The sequence below is a fragment of the Lontra canadensis genome, unplaced genomic scaffold (genome assembly GCF_010015895.1).
Source record: "Lontra canadensis isolate GAN:19392208 unplaced genomic scaffold, GSC_riverotter_1.0 scaffold36, whole genome shotgun sequence".
In the NCBI taxonomy this organism is placed as follows: Eukaryota; Metazoa; Chordata; class Mammalia; order Carnivora; family Mustelidae; genus Lontra; species Lontra canadensis.
In genome coordinates, this window is record NW_022631030.1 from 13023212 (window position 1) to 13043958 (window position 20747).

Here is a 20747-nt window from a genome sequence, read left to right on the forward strand (position 1 = left end):
TTTTTGGAAAGAAGGCATGATCAGCTTAAACGAAAGTTAAATCAGATAAACACACAGAGGTATTACCTAGCAGCTCCTACATCTCTCAAAGTGTCCCCACCTACTTGTACAGGGATTGAAACTATTAAAGACAATGTATAGGGGACAGAAATTTGAGACCGTTATTTGCAACAGTAATGAAAGTTCAATTGAGGTCAGCATATGAGCCTCAAAGACCAAGATGAGCCCATGGTGAATCTGAGAAGAAAAAGCAGACCGCAGCTAGCAGCACTGCTCAAGAGGCTTTCTGCAGGAATCTCAGTGAATTCCCACAGCAGCCTGACCTGCCCAGTGCTACCACCTCCCAGACTATGGAGGAGAAAGCCGAGGCGTGCTCAGGTTCTGTCTCAAATCAAGGTCAGCTTGGCTCCCCAGTCTCTCATTCAGTATCATCTACTGCAGCTGCTCTACAGTACAAACGGTACTTCTTGGTCCCTCCTATACATACGCAGATACAAAAGACAGACAGACAGAAATGAGGCTGGTCTGGAGACAATGTTAAGGTGGGAAGCTTGAGAAATGTGTTTAGGAAACATGTAAAATTTTATTATTTTGAGTGGGGGGTAGATGAAGGAAGGGAAATATTTAAGTACTTCAGAAATATGTTTTAGAAGAAATGCAAATCAAAACAAGCAAAGATAGCATTTTATTCACATTATCTGTTTGTAAAAATGTTTTTTAAAAGCTCATGGGGAATTTTAGTCGGAGTCCCATGAAATGAGCATTTTAATAGTCAGCAGAGTACAAGCTGCAAAAATCTTCATAGAATACAATTTGAAAATTGCTGTATATTGGGGGAAAAAAATTTAGTACCTTCTGACTTCTAAGAATTGAATTTTCAGGTCTTCATTCAAAAAAAAAAAATCTAGATTTCCAAAAAGATTCATGTAAATGGATGGTCCTCAGAGTCATGTTCAAAACTGAGAGAGGAAAATAACCCACCACAGAATACAAACTGGTGCAGCCAATGTGGAAAAGAGTACGGAGGTTCCTCAAAAAATTAAAAATAGAGCCACCTTACAGTCCAATAATGAAACTACTGGCTATTTGTCCCAAAATACAAAAGCACTAATTCAAAGGGATACATGTACCCCTATGTTTATTACAGCATCATTTACCAGAGCCAAACTACGGAAGCAGCTCGAGTGTCCATCAGTGGATGAACAGACAAAGAAAAGGTGGTGTACACATTCACTGGAATACTATTCATCTATAAAAAGAATGAAATCTTGCCATTTGCAACAATATGAATGGAGCTAAAGAGTAAAAGTCTAGGTGAAATAAGTCAGAGAAAGACAAGTAATATATGATTTCACTCATATGTGGGGTTTAAGAAACAAAACAAGCAAATTAGGGAAAGGTTAAATAACATATAGCCCATTCACATAAGAGAACATGATTAAAAATTATGTTTTTTCAAGAACATCTGAGGAACTAGGAAATGTGAATATTAATATCTTAAAAATCAGGATGGAAAGAGATATATTAAAGGAGATTAACACTCAAATTATGTAGAAGAAACTAGGATATAAAAACATATAGCAGGAGATACATCAAAATGAATTTTATATAATACAGAGTAGGAGATACATTTATAGGAAACAATACATATAAAACATGTGGGCATGTGCTGTAGGTAATATATATTAGGAATACAGAAGATAATATCAGCAAGCTATAAAGTATATGGTGCATAAAATATATAAAATGTATATGCAATATATATTGTTGAACATTTACTATGTGCAAGGTTCTATTCTGAGAATACAGTAATGAACAAGACAAAATTCATGACCTCAAGGAGCTTGTGTTTTAGAGGGATTATACATAAAGTAGGCAATACTATATATATATCTACATAAACATAGAGACAGTGAGAACATATAGTAGGATATATAGTAGGATATACAATATATAATAAATAGCAGGCAAAGGTATATAATGTTCAAGATTAAATAGATAAATAGTAAGGAAGCTACATATGTAATTAGTAAAGGAAATATCTATATATTATTGAGAAATATCTATATTTATATAATAAGGGAGAACATATATGATACAGGAAAAATATGAATGTAGTTAAAGAAGATAACTGTAATATAACAGAAAAGTTATATGTATCAATATATACTGTAAGCTTTCTGAAAGCCAATGTTTATGCAAGGTTATTTTAATTCATAATGAAGTTAAATGCTATCAATACTGTATTTAGACATGATTAAAAATAATATTTTCTTGCTTCTATAGGAGATATATATGTATGTAAGTATATATACACACAGACATTTATACATTCACACTATAAATAAAACAAAAAAGTAAATGCATAGATATACATGACAATAGTAAAAGAGGTGATTAACTCATATGAAAAGCACTTATAGAACAGGCCTTGCTCTAAGAGCTATTCTTTTGATATTCATAATAATCCTAATAGAAAAGTACCAGTAGTCTCTATTTTCAAAACAATGAAACTGAGGCCAAGAGGCAAAGAGACTTGCCTAAGGTCACAAGGTCACATAGCTCATAGAGATAATTTGGCTCCAAAGTCCCTACATTATAATACCTATAATACACAGACATTATATATCAGGTAACATAAATGTACTACACAACAGGGGAAAAGAGATATAAATAAAACATGTGTTGGGAGATTTGTTTATATAAAATATAAAATATATAGGAGACGTATGTACTTTACCATATGAGAAACATATACATACAAGATATATACACATACATACTCTCTATTACATACACACCCACACACATACAAACACACATGCATTTATACTCTCTCCATATATATCTCTTCTTACTGAATTTCTCTTAATTCACCCACAATATTAACCAATAGTCTTGGTTCCCTCTGTAAAATGTCCTGATTGGTGTCTAAGACACTATAAGTTGTTTTGCCTATAGGTTTCTCTCCTGAAACCATTTTGACTAAATATGATTTAAATTTTAAGCTTACCTAAAGCCAATTTTAAGTGTTAATCTGTGTATGCAAGATTATTTTAATTCACAATGAAGTTAAATGCTATTGCACTTGTAAAATATGACTTTTTAAAAAAGAATTTTTATTTCTCGCTTCCACAAAATCTGCTGAATATTTTGCAGTCTTGATAAAGGTGAGCCACCAAATGAGGAAGGAACAAATTCTATGATAAGCAGAAAACAATTTAAAACAAAACCTACAATTACTAGTAATATTCTCATAGAACAGATTATATCCATGAGGTAAGAGAAGGATGCTATAAAGTAGGAGCATTCAGAAGAATAAAATGGGAGTTCTTGGAAATCATTTTCTTTTAAATCAAGAAATGGCCTGGGGGCGCCTGGGTGGCTAAGTGGGTTAAGCCTCTGCCTTTGGCTCAGGTCATGATCCCAGAGTCCTGGGATCAAGCCCCACATCGGGCTCTCTGCTCAGCAGGGAGCCTGCTTCCCCTCCTCTCTCTGCCTGCTTCTCTGCCTACTTGTGATTTCTCTCTCTGTCAAATAAATAAATAAAATCTTAAAAAAAAAAATGGCCTGGAGGAAATCTGTACATGGACACTGACAAAGAGAAGGTAAGAAATCAAAGAACTGGTTCAAGAACTACAATAAATCTAGAAAGAGAATAGAGAAAAGGGTTGGGGTTTAAGTTGCCATGAGAACTACTGAGGAAATAATAACAAGAAAAATGTTTGGAAGTTCCCTGATGGAAAAGCCCCAACAAGTGCCCCCAGCAAAGAAAGAAAAAGAACCCACTCCAAGACAAGTCAACGTGAAAACTGAACACTAGGTATGTTCTAAGTGTAAAAGCATCCAGAAAGGATACAGACAAAACAAAATACGTCATATTAAGTAAGAACTGGCAGACTAGAATCAGATATCACTGCAGCATATCTGCTTTGATGACAGTGGTGTGATACTACCAAAATTATGGGAAAAATTATTTACAGACTAAAATTCCATAGTTATCAACCAAATGCAAGAGTTGAATAAGAGCATTTCCATATCTATGTCTCAAAACATTTACTTCCCTTATAGCTCTCCTCAGAAAGCTACTGAAGATGTCTACTACACAGCAGGGAGGACAGACAAGGGCACCCCAAAAAGAAGGATCCAACTCATGCAGGAGACAATGAAGAGAACTTCCAAAATGAGGGGTAAGAGTTGAAGGTGTTGTAGATCTAGAGAGCAATCAGCCTGGACTGGGGGACTGAGTAGTGTGATAAAAGCCTCCAGGAGGGATGTTTCCATGGGACACACACACACACACACAAAGTTCTGGGAGAACATATATAGTCCTGTGAGAGAGTTTCAGGGATAAATTAGTGATGAACAGAAACTTAGCAAACTAAAAATGGGCAACTGCTCCACAAACACATACAAAGTTAACCCGGAAAGGAAATAGAAGTCTAGTATATATTATGTGCGCTTGTAAATAACAGTTAACAAAGTTATGACAACACAGACAGTGAATACTGATTTAACTCCAAATGTTGACAAGACCAGACTATGAAGACAAGAGAAGGGGAAACGTGTGTTTGTGCGGTATTAGGGCGGGTGGGTAAAGAAAGCTAAATTTCATTTACTTAAAAGGAAGGTAAAAATAACATCTAAAAATGAAAAATCAAGAAATAAAAACATAAGCATGTTATTCAAAAACAGAAGCTAAGGAGAAATCAGAAAGGGGAAATGTGAGGCAGGAAACTGCTATTTTTCACTGGCAACAATGTAGACCATTTGACTTTTTAAAACTATGTACATATATGTTATATTGGTCTTTTTTTTTCTTAATTTAGAGAAAAAAGACATATTTACATGGTACCTCCTATTAAAACTACCAAGTCAAGAAGTCTTGGCTTAATTCTAGTCACCTGTCTTGCTATGCTTTGTATTAAAAAAAAAACAAAAAACTAAGGACCAGACTTATTCACACATTTTAACATAAAAAAAATCCTTTTAAGATGGTATTATTAGTATTCTTTTCACAGATATAGAGATTAATGTTTGGAGAGGTCATGAAGGAAGTGGTGAAGTTGCAAATGCAAACTTAGATGTATCAAAGCTAATATTTGTTATCCTGCAGTAGGTTTCTTTTTCTGGTAACTTAAAAAGTCCTTTTCCTCCTTAAAATACTGTTCGATAACTATATATTATCACATTTGTCTCCTCAAACCTTCTTTTTCAGGACTGAATACCTGAGTACCTGAATTTCTTGAGTTTCCTTCACAAAAGCTCTTTTGTGTTGTATTTTTTTCACTCTTCAGTGGGTCCTTAAGAACTTCTTTAATTTTCTCACATTTCTCTTAGGACACACATTAATGGCACAATGAGTCAACGCTAAGTTACCTTTGGGCTCTTGATCATCATGATTTATAGCTATAGTGTGGACTTAAAAAAAAAGTGCTGATCTTTAATGTTGATTAAAAACTTTAGGAGTGTGTGGCTGGCTCAGTCAGAAAAGTGTGTGACTCTTGATCTCAGGATTATGAGTTCGAGCCCCGTGTTGGGTATAGAGATTACTTAACTAAATTAAAAAAAATTTTAGTGCTGAATTAGTGCTGAGTTTTAAAATATATATATATAAACTATGTCATTTTGAAAAAGAAAGCACTAAATTATTTAATTTCTGTACTACTAAACCATCTACTGCATTTAATTTTCTGTCAGTAACTGAAATCTTAAAATTTTACCTTTGCCTTTTGCATATCATCTTTTGCATATCATCATCTATGGTTTATACTGTTTTCTTTCTCTCACTAAACGGCAGTCATCTTCAATTTTATTCTGGTCTTTTCAGATATGAGCAAAAATATTCTGAGAGTCCAAACTAATATACAAATTAAACTAAGTCTTAAAAAGTAGCAACAACATGGGGTGCCTGGGTGGCTCAGTGTGTTAAAGTCTTTGCCTTTGGCTCAGGTCATGATTCCAGGGTCCTGGGATTAAGCCCTGCATCAGGCTCTCTTCTCAGCAGGGAGCCTGCTCTCCTCTCTCTCTCTGCCTGCCTCTGCCTACTTGTGATCTCTGTCAAATAAATAAATAAAATCTTTAAAAAAAAGGCAGCAACAACAAAACCAATGAATAAGAACAAAACCTACAAAACACCCCAAAAATAGTTCTGTTGATCATCTGAGAGTCTCCTGAGGAAGAATTCTGAGACAACTATTAGAGGATATGGTTCTATGTAGTTTAGACATCTTTTGAAAAAGAAAAGAGAACTGGAAAAAAGGAATCCAGTAAACAGGAATCTAGTTCTGTGTCTATATTTTGGACTCAAGCAATCACAAGTCAAATATTCACACTTGTGATCACACACCCCAATATTTCTCAGTGACTCAAAAGACAAAGAAAACAACAAAACCAGGTTTAGTCAACTATCCATTTGTTCATTTATTCATTCATTAATTCAACATTTATTAAGTGCCTATCATATGCCAAGCACTACGCCAGGCCTTGGGATACAACAACAAATAAACATAATGTTTGAATAAATGGAAGTTTATATAGAACTCCATGGAAATTTAAATAGTTAAAAACTCAAAGGAAAAAACCACTCTTTGCATCAACTGACTTGTACTTTTGGGTGATATCTTAGAACACATGATTTACCTGTAGTGTGGAGGGGGGAGCTGCTGGATGACGTCATGAATTTTTATCAGCCTTTCTTCATCTGTTGCTGCTGAAACAGCATCCTGCAACAATCACAATATGAAATAAACCAGTAGTCTTTGTTGGTAAAAAATGAAAGTTCTTCACTTACAATTCAGTTTCACTCTACTCTTTGATGCTGAACAACAAGAAAACACAGAGTATCAAGAAAGTAAACTTTGTTTTCATACTATGTGGACATTGAAATCTATTAAAAGATAATTTTTTAAAAACTTTATGGTAACCAATATTAACAGTGATAAGATTAGTGGATCAAAGTTAGAAACTAAAAGAAAGAAAATGTGAAAACATTTAAGACTATAGACTAGCTAGCGATAACTGCTTTTTTGTTTTCTTTAAAGGACATATTTTAGTCATAGAACTATTTCTTACTCATGTAAACCACCCTTATACACTTTGAATAAAATCATCAGAGCGAAACTCCAAAGAGAATTTGATTAAAAGTGACTTTACTCACAGAAAATTTCTCATACAGCTGGTAGGTAAGCAGAGGGTTTGGGAGCTCTCGAAAATACAGCTTACAGAGGGAGCCCACAGAATGGATGTCCTGAACATATGGTTCTTTTGTCAGGTCGGGGACATGTTCAGAGTCAAATTCATGTCTAAGAGATGACAGACAAAACAAAATTATTTTATTGAAGAAAAAGCAAATATAGGGTTTAAAACAGAAAGCAAAGTTAATGTTTTATTCAAATGATTATATTTTACGTAAACTCTATTTGGACTTCAGCAGTAACTGGATGTCTGGCCATAAGACACGTATTTTTCTAAGTACGAATTATGGGCACAGCTCTCAAATTAAAATGGACAACAATCTCTGAAATGCATCCAGATAAGCAGCTCTTAACACAAATCTGAAAACTGAAAATACAATTCCTAATTTCTAATGGTTTGAATATACAAAATTCTGGCAATTCTGCAAACTAGGGCTGAATGGCAGCTGGTCCATGAGCAACTCTGTAAAGAAATCCCTCAGGTACAAAAGTATAGTTCAGAAATACTTTACTGAAGAAAGGTAAAGGAGCCAGAAATAATATAAAGCAACTTCTAGCTAACTAAAATTTACTAGCCAGCAAAATCTATAGTGTAAAATGAGTGAAATGAAAGTTCTGATTGGAATACTAAGGCAGGTGAGGCTCATTCTCCCAGGAGGTTAATTAATGTTCATCTATAGGCATGGGTCTACTTTAACAACCTAGAGCATTAGTATATGTGGACAATGTGAATGAATATGAGATCTGCTGCATCTGAAACTTAAGGCTGGCACTGTCTTTAGCACAAGAATCAACTTAAGTATTTTCCAAACATGCATTCCTGAAAATAGAGATGAGCTCTGTGGTCAATTAGAATACTAAAATCTGTGTGGAATAATGGCAATTACCACGCACCACAGTGAAAAATAAAGGATAATAACATATTGAGGACAGATTAGAATCTGGGAGGCTAAGCAAAAATAAAATATCTATTGCTCATCTAAAGGAGACCACTAGTTTTGTCTCTGAGAAGGAAAGAGGATGTAGAATACGTAAGACATACACACTTGAGCATACACTACAGCACCGGGGTCAAAGGAGATTAGAAAAAGTTTCACTGTAGAAATGCAAATAATTATGAGAATATTATGAAAAAACTATATGCCAACAATTTGGACAACCTGGAAAAATGGATAAATTCCTAGAGGCAAAAACTACCAAAACTGAAACAGGAAGAAACAGAAAACTTGACAGACTGATAACTAGCAATGAAATTGATTCAGTAATCAAAAATCTCCCAACAAAGAAAGTCCAGGAGCAGATGGCTTCAAGGGTGAAATCTAAAAACATGTAAAGAAGAATTAATACTTATTCTTCTCAAACTATTCTAAAAAACAGAAAAGGAAGGAAAACTTCCAAACTCATTCTATGAGGCCAGCATTATTCTGATTCTAAAACCAGAGGAAAAAAATCCACTAAAATAGAGAAGTATAGGCCAATATCCCTGATGAATACGGAAGCAAACATTCTCAATAAAACATGAGTAAAATGAATCTGACAGGACATTAAAAGTCATTCACCCTGATCAAGTGAGATTTATTCATGGGTTACCAGGGTGGCTCAACAGAATGCTTCACTTGTTGATTGTAATTAAGAACTAAGGAATAATTTATTGCAGGGTAAATTTTCATTTCTCATGGTCTTCATGGATTCAAACTTCAAAATTTAGTAAATCTTCAAATACTGCAGTGAGGCAAAATACAAGTATTGAAGACGTTAAGGGGATACAACTGATGAGAAATGGGATCCAGGAAAACATTTACAAAGAACACTATGGATATGATTTCCTACTTTACCTCAACTGTATTACTGAAAATTATGGTTATCAATGTGACTATTTTTTAAAAATCATTTCATTTTAATAAATCACAGTAGGAATGAAAAAGAAAATGCCAAATGAGGTTTTACCGTAGTCTCTGGATATTAGAGGCAACGCCAGAGAGACGATATATTCCATCCACAATGCCATATCTCTCGATGAATGCTGTGCAGCTCTGAAGAACCTGGGGCACTGAAGAAAATTTTTAAAGACATGGATTACACCAGGAGTATCCCATCTCAACAAGTCACAAAAAAATGAGAATGTCTTAGTGTTCCCAAGCAAAACAAAATCTGTAAATTAAAATTATAAGGGGCAGAGATTAACCTACTACAAAAAGTGATGAGGACATATTTACTTATCTTCACATCGAAACTAGACAACTGGTTCCTGAATATCAAGACGGGCTCTCTCCCATTACATTTAGGTAAGTGAAAGAATCTGTATGTTATCAGGATAATCTCTCGAAGGTCTTCCGCAGCAGTCTTGCTTAGGTCATGTTACAGCACTAACATGAACTGTTCTGTCCTAAACCATGCCAGACTTAAAAAAATATATATATATGTATATATACATATGTATATATATATATATATATATATATATATATATATATGCATATATATATATATATATATATATACAGCTTTTCAGCAGAATTTCATACATAGAAAATGGATATACAAAGTTAATGCTTATTCCAACACTATAATTGCCTAGAAGTGCTCCAATTTCTCACTTTGAAAAGTTTCTTCCATCTTTTCATAGCTAATGCTAATTTTAAATGTTATCCAATAAACCAAACACTGACATAAGGCAAAGTTCAAAGCAACTTCAAGTAGAAGGAATCTTTTGATTTCCTGCCTATCCTTACATTAAAAGTGCTTTACATTAAATACTATCAGTTCATCAATAAGTAGAAAGAAAAGAAGGGTCCTCTCTCTGGTCACCTCACTGAGTACCTGACACAAATGGACAGATGTTGGGGGTCTATAGTCTAGAAAAGACTGTTTGAGGTATAAAATTAAGAATTTTTTATAATCATTCAAAACTGTACAGTAGCTGAAATCTGAACTTTGTCTTATAATGCAGAATGATGAATTTACCAGATTTAATTACTATCTTCATCTGAGAGTGTTAGCTAAAATCCCTGGAAGGAAGGTTTGGAGAACATTATTTGATCTACAGAAAACTACTACACAAGGGATGAAACAGATATTTCAATTCAATTCAGATATTTTAGTAAGTTAATTTTAACTAATGTATTTTAGTTATCACATATAACACCACTTTATTATTATAACAGACTTTTTCTTGGTTCTCCTGCCTTTTGCTGTTCTTCCAGCATTCTATCTTTTAAATTCTGTCAGATCCTACAATTTACATTTAAAATTTATACTCCCTAGCTTTGAAAAAGTTTTTAAATCAACTATATTACTGAGCATGTAATATGTGCCAAGGTAATTTTTTTACAATAGATGCTCCCATTTAATTCTCACAGAAATTCACAGGAAAAGAAAGCTCTATCATTATCCCCATCATATAGAGAGGAAACTGAATCTTAACAAAGTTTTACCTAAGGGCAAGCAGGAAACAACGGCAGAAATGAGATTCTAACTCAAGCAGTCCAAGGAGAAAGCTGATTTTTAACCATGGCAAAAGACTGCCTAAAGTATAAGGTCCGTCACAGTTGCATTTATTTATTGTTACCATATTTCCATATTTCACAGCTCTAGGGCAACTGAAGTCTCATCTTTTGCCATACAAACCAGTCATTTTCTAAGTCTCTCAATTTCCTGGTAGAGAAAAAACAATTTCCTCTCCCTGGTCTCTCTTCCTACTATCACCTTCTTATAAAGAACACTTGGCTATTGTTGAAAACCTCAGTGAACTGCACCTCTTAAGCAAGCCTTCTGTGATATCCCCAAGGAGAAGGAGCTGCATGACATTCTAGGAGCCCAAAGAACTATGTTATTTTGAAATATTACTTGCTTGTTTATCCAACTATTACTCTTTATTTGTCATGCTTTAAGGAGAAAAACCATGCTTCATCCATCTTTGTGTATTCAAAGTCCAGGAGCATGTCTTGAAACAATGTACAAAATTAACAAATTAATTAATTTATAAGTGCCTTTGTGAACCCCACAAAGTTATAGGACCAAGTCAGCAGAGTAGGGAAATCTTAGTTTTCATGAGAAACTGTACTCATTTTCAACTGTGTGCTTTCTACCGCTAAAGATGTCCAAGAGTTTTAGTAACAAGAAAGGCACTGAGTTTAGGTGGAGGGAGATGAAGGGCAGGCAGAGGTACCAATTATGTTTTGTGGACTCATTTTGATATTATGAGCAATCTCTACATCAAACTGTTATGTAAAATATAAAATATCTTACATGAACTTGAGTCCTGCTTCTAATACTGTTCCATCAATGATAACCTCAGTGCCTTAGGTTTCTATCCTTACAAACTACAAGTAAAATAAAATGAATTGGAACCTGGAAAATTTCTATCACCTACTTCGAAGCAAATATATTTAGAGACTACTGGGGTAACTAACATAATGACTCAAAGAAAGAAAGGCACACAGAGCTTTAATTTTTTTCTTAAAAGATACTTCTCATTCTGTATGCTCCAAATTAGCATGCTAACTCACCCTGCTACATAAAGCCCTTCAGAATACAGGGTTTTCTTTTTGTATTATCAGGTTCTCCTAGTATATATTACATAATCTTCACAAAAATAAGCTACCATCCATTAAAAAGTATAGATTATTCTCTTGGGGCTCTCACAAACATGTGAAATTAAATTCATACCTGCTTATAGTCTCCCAAACAGGTAGGCAAACTTCAAAAACACAGGGAGTTGGAAGTCTTTCCCTGATAATAGGGCTAAGGTCCTACAAACATAATACTTCATGGAAAACACCTGAATTGTTTCTTTACATTTTAGGTTCCCTAGGTAAAAAGACTGAATGTCCACTAATCACATAAATAAATAAAATTACCCAACTGAACAACGCTATTACTTAGAATTCTTAGAGAGACAAATGAAACAGTTATTTAAAATGGGTAGCAAAATGAAAGAGAAAAGCACAAACTTTCATTCTAAAGAAAAGAGTGTAGAAACTGACGAATAGTATCAGCAGATAAAAAGAAAAGATTTGGTTTCTCTTTTCACTAACCTCTAAGAAAGCAATATGGGAACCCAACACAGTATTAGAAGACATCCTAGTTAGAAAGGCATCCTATCAGCTATCGTTTCCTTCCAAACCATCTAACAAACCAGGCAAGTGCATAGCAAACAACGGCCCAGTCAAAACACAGCTTGAAACCTCCAAACTGGTTCTTCCGAAAGATGATAGGACTTTAAGAATTATCCCCACACTCTCCTATAATACATGTCTGATCCACTTTTATTTAGTATTTATATCATCATGGCAACATAGCACACGTCGAAGTTGAAACTGATGACCCTTAAGATTAGAATCATAGCTATGAGAAGTATGCGATTAAGTAGGACACAAACTGGTCTTTGCTTTTTCTTGACAGCTGCAGTTTCATTTCTGCCCTTTTCTCATCCATTCATTCACTCACTCACTCATTCATCAGTCATTTATTAATCCCTTCTATATGCCAGATATCATGCATGCATTCTGTGATACAGAGGATGAAAGAGTCGACTTCCAGTCAGGTTGGTGGCTTCTGGGCCAGGATACATTGGTACAGTATTAGCTGTTAGAATGTGCATTATGATTTTTGGTTAGGAAAATATGATTAGCTAAAGGATTAATTTCAGGGTTATGTGGGCCTTGTCTCCCCCTCACCCCCTGTGTGCTCTGATTATAAAATTTCTGTATATTTACAGGCACCTGGATAGCTCAGTCAGTTAAGAGTCTGCCTTCAGCTCGGGTCAGGATCCCAGGGTCCTGGGATGGAGCCCAGTGTCAGGCTCCTTGCTCAGCGGGGAGTCTGCTTCTCCCTCTCCCTCTGCCCTTCCTCTTTGCTTGTGTTCTTCTCTAATAAATGAATAAAATCTTTAAAAAATTTTTTCTGTATATTTCTAGTAGTTTTCTTAAAAAGCCACTTGCTCAAACACAGAAATATGTTCAGGCAAGAGCATTTTCTCACCTTGAGTTTTTAAATTTTCGTATTTTGTACCACCTCTAAGGGTTTGTTTTTTTGTTTTTTTGTTTTAAGAGAACCAAGCTTTCTACAAAGTTCTTACTTTTTTACAATTTCATTTCAAATCTCATTTTAAGGAAATTTGGTTTCAAATTGTGCAACAAATAAAACAAGTCCTATAAAAAAATAAATGAAAAAAAATGAAAAAAAAAATAAAAAAATAAATGATACCTGAAAACTCTTTGCTCCACTAGAATAAAGGTATAGTTAGGGAATGCATGAACACTGTAGTTATTACGTCTATTATTTTTCAGAAAGAAATGAGATACTGGCATCTGTCTTCTCCTGTCATACTAACAATGGAAATACCCCTGAAACTTCTAAGTACAACTAAAACTTGCTGAGTTGAAGTGTGAAAGCTAAAGAGCATGGCAGAACAAAGGAGAAAACGCTCCCTCATATTAATATCACATCCAAGCAAGGCTGAACAAAATTAGATACAAAAGAAATAAAAATGAAAAAGAGATACAAAAGAAAAAAGAAACTAAGATAACAAAAAACATTTAACTCTATAATTAAGGATGCCTAGGTAAATGACACATTATCTACAAAAAAGTACTATGTGACAAGATTTTAAAAAAAAAATCAGTTCTTTAGATAACTGTGATATAATCTTTAAACAACTCAATTATAAACATTATGGTTTGTGGTAGCTGAAATATTGTAAGATCATTCTGAGTAATCCTGGCCTCGGAGATCACTTAAAGAATTTTTTTTTAAATGCCTTGTCAGGTTCCTACATGATTTCTTACAACACTTTGTGTGGAAGAAACAGGTCCGGCTTGTCACTCGCTCCAACAGGGTGGTGCTCAAAAGTTTATAAAGCGTTAACAGGATAATCCTCTATAAAGTTAATTATTCATTAGGAATACAATTCAAAGAATGAGTCACTTAGCAAAGCAGTACTCTGAAAGGAGCTTTCATCTTAGAAAAATCTGGTACAAAATCAATTTTATATAGAATAAGGATACTATTTTAAAGTCCAAACTAAAACAGAATAAATATAAGAAAGAAGGATTATATACATTATATAATTATATCTAACTATCCATATTTATATCTCCTTTCTTTTCACAACTACGTATATACTATATAAATATACCATTCTTCCTTGTGATTATTCTGTTTGCACTTAGACTTTAAAATATTATGTAATTATATTTTAACTTTTTCCTTTCTTCCTATCCATTTATCCCCTCCATCCATTTATCCAACCACTGAATTCTTGAATCAGAATTTAATTTATAAAGAAATTTAAATTTTTAGCAACAAAAATTGGGAGACTGGTCTTGGTATTTTATAGTCTCAAACTTTGACTTTTTTCCTGAAATAGAATTTAAACAATTTATAATAAAATGTGAGAGGAAAACTGGCTGAGAAAGCTATCTGGACAGATACAAAAATAAGGAAGTCTAACAGTTCCTTTGTGGGAAAGTCTTACTCATCCTACAGACCATGAGCATCTCTGATGCTAAAGTGCATTCCTTTTTTTTTTTTTAAAGATATTTTTTATTTATTTGACAGAAAGAGAGAGGTCACAAGTAGGCAGAGAGAGAGGAGGAAGCAGGCTCCCTGCTGAGCAGAGAGCCCGATGCGGGCCTTGATCCCAGGACCCCAGGACCATGACCTTGAGCTGAAGGCAGAGGCTTTAACCCACTGAGCCACCCAGGCGCCCCGCTAAAGTTCATTCTTAAACCTTCTTTATTCTGTTATCTCAGAACTCAAATGATAGGTGGAAAGTTCGATACTGTGCAGCTGAGCTTAAATGGAATAGATATTGCTTGTGTAATCTGCTTCAAAATGGATTCTAGAGAATTGATATGGAGAAATTGAAGCTTATATTATGAGATTATAAATTTTATTTTTACCTTCAAAACCTGAATTCAGAAGGTGCTCCCCCAGGTCACAACCAAACACCCTCTCTTTCAAAATCCCCCGCTGCTTCAGCTTCTGTTTTGTTGGACGAGACTTCATGAATGTGCGTAAGAAAGTAATGAGCTTGCCGTGCTTTTTAGACACTAAAAAATAATAACAAAGAGGGAATACCTTAGTTGTGGCAAGAAGTTACATTTTTACCTACTGTGAAAAAACAACAGAGATCTCAACAGGCTGACTGCAAAACAAACTATTACAAGAACACTTTATATTCTGTAGGAAAATTTCAGCAGAGGTTTAAGAACAGTTGCTCTATAAATAACATCAGAATTTTATGCCTTCTTCTCACCAACTTGTGATCCTACTTGATGAGACTGTCAGCAAATTTAAGTAATAGCATCTGTGATCTATAAATCAAGATTGGTAAACCAGCCATCTTCCCAACCCATACCCAAGGATGCTACAGGATTAAGAATGGGACTCCGAAATCTTTGTAATAGGTAAGACCTAAAATGGTGTAAATGTGGTTTACATTTTTAGTAAATTTCTAAAATATTTTACGTGGTGGTTAGAATTTTTAAAGTTTTTGTTAACTGGGGAAAAAAACTGAAAAAAGAAATAAATCCCTCTTTCTTGTTTTATAAAGAGGACAATCCCATTAAGATATAGAACACACTTGTCAAACTAATAGCTATATAAAACACATATACAATATAAAAAACCTCAGATAGTCTATTAACATACTTCTATAACATACTAATATGTCACCATAATTCCTCTTAGATATAGGCAAGAAATAAGTACATTATTATGCAGTAAAATATACCCACTGATCCATATACTGAGAAAGACAACAGCAAAAAAAAAAATGAAAACAAACAAATCCCTGGAAAAAATGACTTCTGAAAAGCACAGCCTAAAGGAAAAATTACTCTAAAAGTCAACATATAACAACTAGTATAAGCTCAGAGATTAGTTGTGAGAGAGAAGCCACAATGGCCTCAATCCTCCTACTCACTCTGCCAACGATTACTGGGAGTCTTACTGAATCCTACTATGTAAAGATCCTTGAGTGACCCCAAATCTTAAGTCCCCTGAACTGATGAAGCCTCCTGTAGGAACTCTGCGTATCAAAAGAACATGTGGCCTGGGGAACTCCAAGATGGCCTTTGATGGGTTTTATGGATCAGATCAGCCATTTGCCTTCCAGATCCTTCCATGTTATGAGAAATAATATTTACAGATATAAGCATCTTTTCTATGAACTGTATGAGGGTTATCAACCATAATGAGTTGCCCATATTTCCTAGAACATGAGATTTTCAGTGTTAAAACCAGAAAATCCTAGGCAAACTGTAATAAGGTAGTCATCACAGACCCTACACAGATTAAATAGGGAATTTTTTCTACATTCATTATTTAAAATTTACTGAGAGTTGTCAGAATAATTTTGATGCTGTATCTACTGACAAGTCCTGAAACTCTGGGTAAATTACAACCTCTCTTGTATCTAAGCTTCCTTGTTGTAAATGTAGACCATGCACTCTCCTGCTAGTGAGATATTTACAGCACACTTGGGTAACTTCAGAAGTATTTCACACATAATATTACTATATTAAAAGTCACTGGATTTGTAGGAGTATTGTACTCCCCTAGTTGATAGCAGATAATGTGTTAAGCATTTCTGTTAAAGAGTGGCCATCAAACCATTTCTGTTCATTCTCAAACATTTTCTACATAAACTTTAAAATAATTTTGATAAGATTTATTAAAAAGTATAAATGAGTTTGTTTTTTTTCAATAACTGAACATTTTTTATATATCAACATTACAGTGATATAATTTGAAAGAATTTTAGTTTCTACAATATTCAGTATTATCATCTGGAAACAGGGTGTGTCATCATTTTTATAAACATCTTACCTCTCAGTAACTTTTCTATTTTTCCTTATGCAAAGATACATTCCACAAAAATCTCTGGTTAGGAATATTGCTAAGTAGCCTGCATTTGTTGCTCCTCTTGTAGAACACTACTTTTCTTCAATTATGGCTTTAACTGATAATTACTGGTATACTGAAAAATAATTTCTTTATCTATAGTTCAAATCTGGTCATTTACTAAACTCTCAACAATTTTAAGAGGATTTTTTTGTTGATCCTTTTGGATTTCATGGATATATAATTCCATCAAAGCAAATATGGTAATTCTGTCTTTTTTCTGATAGGAGTAAGTTTTTATTTCTGTTTCAGATTTTAATAATCGGCCAAAACTTCCAAGATACATGTTAATAATAGGCATTCGTCCTTTGATGACAAATTTGATGAAAATCTGAGTTGAATTTGACAACTGCATATGATGTGTATGAGAGAGCATTCTTTTGGTCTCCAATCTTCAAGAATGTTTCATAGGAAGAGGAATTGAACTTCAAGTATTATTCATTTAGCAACAAATATGAAAGTGCCTACTATTTCTTAGGAAATGTTCCAAGTCCTGAGGTTATAGTGGGGAACAACTCAGGCAAGCTCCTTGCTGTCACATAGCTTACTGAGGGGAGAAAGACAATGGACAACTAAATAAAAATACCAACATAGCCAGCATTTATTTTATACTTAGGAAGTGCTAGCAACTACACAAGTGTTTTTATTTACTGACCATTCCTTTTTCACAGAGCCCTGTAAGGAAACTACTATTATTATCCCCTTTTTCAGATAAGGAAACTAAGGCACAGGCACAGAGTGCTAAGTAACAGTCAAAGGTCATATAACTAGGATTCAGGATCAGGAGGCCTGTTTCAAAACCCAAGCTCTATGTGATACTGCCTAAATGAAGGTAACCAGGTAATTTCAGATTGCTTTTAACAGCTTGTAAGGAAACAGAGTGAAGGAATAATAGCAAGGAGAAAAAAACTATACTGAATGGGCTGGTCAGGGTAGGAAGGTAGGAAGAAGTCACATCAGATCTGTAAGACACTGAGAACAGTGGTATGAAATGAGGTTGAAAAGGTATGCAAAGGCTAGGTACTAGAGCCCTTTGTATAGAGTCTGGATTGCTGGCAGTGAGAATACACTGAACAGTTTAAACATTTTAGAAAAGTTACTTTGAAAATAACCCAACTTGTGTATTAGAAACTCAAATGTGCATTAACAGGGAACTGGATGAGTTAACTATGATCCTGGCTCAATTCCAGGACCCTGATAATCATGACCTGAGCTGAAAGCAGATGCTTAACTGACGGAGCCACTCAGCTGCCCTGTGTTTGGCTTTTTTTTTTTTTTTTTTTTTAAAGTACGATCTCTACCTACTGATACAGAGTAATCTCCAGAATATATTAAGTGAAAAAGGAAGGTAGAGAACATTATACTTAGTAGAAGAATGGGGAATGCATATATCACACACACATAAATTAACACAAACACATGTATGTGTGCACCTAAGAGTTTATTTTTGCAAAGAGAAACACTAGAAGGATAAAACAGAAAATAATAAAAACGGGTAAAGGAAATGGGTGGAGAAAGTAAAACTGCTCTGAATATACCTTTTTATATAGTTTCATTTTTAAATTATGTTAACATTCCTTCTACATGTTCAAAATAGAACTTAGAACATTAAAAAAGCAAATCCTAATTTTGAAAATAATCTGAAACAATGTATCTAAACACCAACTTGGTAACATTGTCAACAGAGACCAACTACTTTAAATTACTTGGAAAGAGTAAATTGACCATGCTTAGGGGAATATATTCTAAGACCAAAAAAAATACAAAGTAATATTTAACTTCATTCAACTGTTTTACTATTGGTAAGAATATTGGAAGAGTGATTCTGAAGTAATTTTATACATATTGTAGGACAAAACAAATGTATTAATGTTGTTAGGAACGAAGGTTTTCAGTGTGAGAGAAAGGAGATTCAATTAGAAAATCAAAGAAATCAAGGAAAAACCCCAGTAATGTTCTCTTGAATTGGAAATGTGAACATGAACTTCAAATTAAAATACATATTTCACCTAAGCTCTTGTCAATGAAAAGGTTTAGAAACAATAACATTCCAGTTGCAATGAACACCTTTGGTCTCAGGAGTGGGTTTGCTAAATATTATTCCTTAATGAAATAAACCAAGACTCCTTAGAGAAATGGCTGTTTGCAAGTTGACAGCAGGGAAAGCACAAGGTGAGATGGGGAAATTCTGTTGTAACAGCAAGGGAAACACCCACACCCAGAAGAAGCCATGCCAAGATGACAGGTGAAAAGATTCCCACTGGCCAGCTGTGGGACATAATGAAAATTCGAAGATCACAACAAGTGATGATAACTTATTGTAAAACATCAAATAAAAAAAATTCATGTGTCCATAGTAACACTCCCCAAAAGAAAGGAAGAGAGTGACAATTTTTCAGCACAAACTGAGCTAGAATAGTTTAAAAAAGTTTATGAGTCGTTTGCCATACTGAACTGGGTACCCCGCTAGGAGAGAAAGGAATAGATTTCCTTCTCATCAGTTAGCAGTATCATATCTGGAATGACTGGAATTAATTCTGTGTTAACCAGGAAATACACACATTCATAATTCAGTGATAACTGTATGGAAATAAATTATAATCATGATCTTCCAACCAAACTCTCATACACAATAAAATTACATTAGCCAGAGAGCAGCCTATGTAGAACTGCATTTTCCAGGACACAAGACAGCTCTGACTCCACTTTTGATGTGCTAAGTTTGGCTCAAGAACGAGGAAACGTGGCTATCTTTTTCTGTTAGGGTCAAGACTGTTCATGTTAATTTTTCCTAAATAATGACATAAGACTCAATTAAGTAAGGGCTGTAACAGGAGACAAAATTAGAACCAATGGAGAGTGTCATCACCAACTCTGTGATCCCATTTGGCACCTGAGGCTCCTGGGAAATTGTGCCAGCATACGTACAACCTGGCTTCTACTCTGTGTAGCTGGGCACCTTGCTTCTGCTACCTTTAAAAAAAAGCAAAACAACAACAACAACAAAAAAAACCCATTAAAATAAAGTGGGAACTTTAAATCTAACTTGTAATGAGACTGGGATGGGTGGGTGTGTGGTCTCTATCTACTAATCTATAATCCCAATCTGAGACATCAAAATAACCAATGTTGATAAATGATGACTAGACATACAGTCTTAAATGACTTCTAAGTCTTCAAAGTAAGATTAAGCTATGTTCTATACAGTTTTAGTGTTGTCATTATTGTTGTTCATCTAACTGGCATTCTAGTCCACTGTGGTAGAGACAGTTGTGGTAAAAGGCTCTGGCATCCATAACTGAATAATGAGTTATCCATCTAGATGGATAAATTTCATTGTATTGGGAATTTAATAAAAATATTCAATTTAGTTATACTCAAATTTAAAGATCTAACAATACTTCTAAATATAAATGTCTCTTCATATTAATTTGTTCTTTATATTTTCTTCCCATTTCTTAGGTAGTAATATGGCTGGAAAAAGCTTACTGCAGGCACTGACACTGTCCCCACCCACTGCTTTATAACAAAGCAGAAAACTAAGTTAGTAAATCTACCTTTTGAGGAAGAGAAGTATGGAATACTGTCAGTTACATCAGTAGACTTCTATTGAGGAAGGTAGAGTGGAGATTTGGCTTTAGA

The 20747-nt window shown here is 34.3% G+C and overlaps 1 protein-coding gene across 6 annotated transcripts in view; it reads right to left on the minus strand.

Annotated features, from left to right (window-relative positions):
* The window catches only part of ARHGAP32 (Rho GTPase activating protein 32), a 281739-nt gene that overhangs the window by 19782 nt on the left and 241210 nt on the right, over positions 1–20747 (minus strand). For all 6 annotated transcript variants that reach the window (XM_032868916.1, XM_032868914.1, XM_032868913.1 and 3 more), the window contains 4 exons: positions 15101–15250; positions 9144–9246; positions 7160–7304; positions 6643–6725 (listed from right to left, as the gene is read on the minus strand). In XM_032868916.1, coding sequence (XP_032724807.1) covers positions 6643–6725; positions 7160–7304; positions 9144–9246; positions 15101–15250 — 481 coding nt within the window. The remainder of the gene's footprint in view (positions 1–6642; positions 6726–7159; positions 7305–9143; positions 9247–15100; positions 15251–20747) is intronic.